The following is a 4160-nucleotide window of genomic DNA, read 5'->3' on the forward strand; positions in this document are numbered from 1 at the left end:
GTAAAAACTGTAAAAATAAGAAATTTTAAAAGTCAAAATATGTTTTTGCACGGAAACTGTACACAAAAACTAAGTCTTCATACAAGCTGATTCCACTTTTTTACGTACTGAATCAGTAATATAAATGGATCAAATGGAAGAAAATAAAATTCTCTTGTTAATACAACGTTTCTCAGTGTTATTAAACAATTTACGCATCAATTCACACTCCAGATGACCACTAACACATTAAATATAGGTCATATTAAATCGAGGTTAATGTTGTTAAAGACACTCAGTGTTACAATATCTTCGCACCTTGTCCTGTTCAGATTTATTTCAAAAAATAGATTAGTGAAAACATTGACATTTACCTTAAGTATGTTAATATTGTCATTTTAAGTAATCTAATATGATTTCAGGCATAATAGCTGTCTTCCTGAATGGTTTTATAGTTTATGTGTTTGTACGGAAGATGAAGAAGTTAGCCTCTTGTGATTACTATATTTTAAATCTAGCTATAATTGACATCATTATGCCACTTATTGGGTTTCCATTGCCTATATATTCATCATTCCATCACGAATTGGCCATTGGAGAATATTGTAAGTTTTTTTTACTTCAGGAACTTTTGAGTTTGACCTCGTTCTAATTGAATACGACACCTTAGTGAATTTAAATGATATTCCAAATTACCAATTAATGCTATGATATTATTTGTTCAAATATGGTTAATATCAAGCCCACTTGTAGATTTTTTACATTTATCACAGATAGCAATTTTATCTTTTTGTTCTTGATAACTTGATCAAAGAAGAATTTAGGTGTCGTTAAAATAAAAAACACTAGAACACACCCGCAAAATCGCGGGCATTTAGAGCGTGGTTGAAAGTATGTAAACTATTGTAGGATGATTTTTTGTATAAGAATTTATGATTGGAGAATTTCAGGAACGGTATCATAAGTCATAGGTACTTGGGGACAGGCAAATTTATTTTAGCCCTCCCCCTATTTTCCAAAGTCCGTTTTTTTCTGTTAATTTCAATTATTTTAGTAAACTTGGAATTGATAGTAAATAGCAAATACACTTTACACTTTATTTATAGTATATGTATGATCATAGTAAACAGAATAATGCAAATATAATTGTCCTGTCCCCAAGTACTTTATTTAAATTTTTTAAACAGTCCAAAACGAAATTTGAAGCCTTTTCTATGACTTAAAGTCCGTCCGATGACGGAAACAATATCCGTACGCCTTTATTTTCATTTTCCTACCAAAATAATCCAAACTGAATAATCATAAGTGAGGATGACAAATGCAGCTATGCATGGAACCTATAAGACACAAAGTCATGCTGATTAATTTATTGTGGAAGTAAGAGAATCGACGGACAAAATGAGGTTTTCTCATTTAATGTAATAAATTACAAATTTTGTATTTTGGTTGAATTTTGTAATTTTGTATTTCGAGAAACAAGATGTGTTGATTTCATGCAACAAAAAAGATAGATTTGAAATTTTTGTTGTCCAACGTCATATTTTGAAATTAATATGGGAAATATATCAATAAACCCATTAGGTAGTGTTTGCAAATAGGGTCGATTAGAATGAAGGGAAGGAAAACATGGAAAACGGCGTTAACTGTTCACCTATACTATAGATCATCACAAGCACGCCATTCATCGTTACACCATACATCATCCCCTTTTCTTTTCCCTTTTGAATCATACATGATTTGAACCAAAATTATCGACACTTTTAGTGGAATTGCAAATGATATATGTATAAACACAACTTTAAAAAACGAACTAATGTTAAACAGTACAAGGCTTCTTATATACCATACAATTATCCCCATGAACCAGACACGTTCGATTGGTAAATTTACACCTTGCTGGACTGTACAGAAAACACGGTTATGTTGTCTTTAATGTAAACCTATTTGTTTTTTTCAGTGTGTGCAACATATGGTTTTACGGGCTTCTTTTGTGGAGTAGTTAGCATCAGTACTCTCGCTGCTATTAGTCTCGCCAGATACGTACAAGTCTGTAGAAAAAACCATGGTAAGAACTTATATTTAAGGAATCAACTCTCATCAGAACAATAATAGAAGTTTAATTTCGGAAATCAATTAATTTCTCGGCGAGTACTTTAAAATTTAACTATCGAGATTGGATAAATCCGATAATCCACGAGATACTATGTAAGAATCCGTTTCTCTAATGATTAAAAAATAAATTTTCATTTTTTGTTCAACGAAAATCCCCTTCGAGAGCCTTCCACATTCCAAAAAGTTGTCAATTTCATTAACACCTGTCGGCATATTTTGATTCATTCAGTTAGCTGATAAAGGTTATGACCCCCAAAATCAACCAATCATCTTCTGAGATCACCAGCAACCACACGTTGATTACATTTTTTTATACAATGGGTTCGGGAAGGGTTAATTTACCATAGAATTAGAGAAACGTATTTATCATGCATTTTTAACTAATAATTACATCAGTTTTTTTTATAATCTAATTTTCTTAGTTTGTAACAATACTACTGAATGTTATATAATAAAAACATTTTTTTCATTTCAGCTCAAAAGTTGGTGAAGAATACAAAATATTGTATTGGAGTAATATACTGTTATGGTGCTATTTGGGCCTGTCTGCCAATAACCGGAATCAGTGGATACGGTCCAGAACCTTATGGTACTTCCTGTACTCTTCAATGGGAAGGAAATTATGTATTTGTTTCGTTCTTCTTAATTTTCTGTGTTATAATTCCTGTTATAATAATGAACGTATCTTATGGAAGGATATTGGTTTATATTAGGAGATCAAGACGACGAACATCACGTACGATAATTAATGCGAGTGTGAGATCGTCAGTGAAGAAACGAGCTAGAGAGACGTATTTAATCAAGGTATTTATGAGTGTTACCCTTTTGAGACACCTGCTATCACACCAGTTTTTGAGTAGTGTTTGTAATACTCAATCTTATCTTTAGGTTTCTAGGTTCTGTTTTGAAAACTGTTGTTAGTCTTTTGATCTTTTTCATTTTTTGTCATGGCGTTGTCAGTTTATTTTCGACAGTTGCGTTTCATTGTACCTATCGACTTTCATGTGTTACTATTGAGTTTTATCTTTAAACATACCATTATAAATGCTGATATTTTTGAAATGGATGTTCCACGCAATAATAATAATACAATTAGAATAAGCAAAAAGTACTCGACGCGATTTGATAAAAACATACAATTAGAATACAAAACAGCTGCGAATATATAAACTTTTAGAAAATTAATAATGCATTACACTGAAGAACAGAAAAATAATATGATAAACAAACGAGTCTCATTTATATTTAGTGATTTTAATGATGCATCGAATTTCAAGGTTATTAACTCCCAACTGTATTAAAAGGATTTGACCTTATTAGTCTTGACAATATATCACATTCATTAGTCGCCGGAAAAATGTATAAGCAGAAAACATTTCCATATTCAAAGTTTATTAACCGTATAATCTGGAAATGGGAATACCAGTAGTAAAAGTTATCCAATATAAAGATAATACATACTTACATTTGGCTAGATGTATAAGGGAAGGGTAGAGCTCTCAAAAAACCCTGCCGTATTTTTGCGTCGGTCCTAACAAAGGAACCTTTAGCTGTTTTTAAGTCCTGCACGTGTTTTCTGATTAACGTTTTTAGTTTACTGTTGCATCCATTTGGATCACCTATAGCACAATATTCTTAATACGCCTGATGAATAAAGGCAACAGTAGTATACCCTGTTCGAAAGTCATAAATCGATTGAGAGAAAACAAATCCGGGTTACAAACTAAAACCGAGGGAAACACATTGACTATAAGAGGAAAACAACGAAACAACAGAAACACTGAACTGTCTACGGGTGCTGTGTTTTCTCGCTGAATTGAAGATCCGTAGATGGCATTGGTCTGTTTTCTGTTCTTTGGTCCGGTTGTTGTCACTTATATGCAATTTACTTATAAAATCATAATAAATACCGATATATGCTTTTACGTATCGTTAACTTTCAATATTTTAATATTAAGAAAAAGAAAACTAACAACAATGCCGAACTCTATGGAAAATTCTAAACGGAAAGTCCCTTATCAAATTGCAAAATCAAAAGCTTAAACACATCAAACGAATAGAGATCAACT

General features: G+C 31.8%; 1 protein-coding gene across 1 annotated transcript; it reads left to right on the top strand.

The window, feature by feature from the left end:
- Nucleotides 1–454: 454 nt before the first annotated feature.
- LOC127711914 (opsin-5-like) lies at nt 455–2987 on the top strand. The gene is made up of 3 exons (XM_052218070.1): nt 455–584; nt 1937–2044; nt 2980–2987. The coding sequence occupies exons 1-3, from the start codon at nt 455–457 to the stop codon at nt 2985–2987; spliced, it is 246 nt and encodes an 81-aa protein (XP_052074030.1).
- The last annotated feature ends 1173 nt before the right edge of the window (nt 2988–4160 follow it).

Source organism: Mytilus californianus, unplaced genomic scaffold, assembly GCF_021869535.1.
Source record: "Mytilus californianus isolate M0D057914Y unplaced genomic scaffold, xbMytCali1.0.p SCAF_8, whole genome shotgun sequence".
Classification (NCBI taxonomy): domain Eukaryota; kingdom Metazoa; phylum Mollusca; class Bivalvia; order Mytilida; family Mytilidae; genus Mytilus; species Mytilus californianus.

Excerpts from the sequence above, each read along its gene's own strand:
- LOC127711914 (XM_052218070.1), top strand. The coding sequence starts at position 455 with ATGAAGAAGTTAGCCTCTTGTGATTACTATATTTTAAATCTAGCTATA. Across the intron at positions 585-1,936 it reads ATTGGCCATTGGAGAATATT|TGTGTGCAACATATGGTTTT; the intron begins GTAAGTTTTTTT and ends TGTTTTTTTCAG.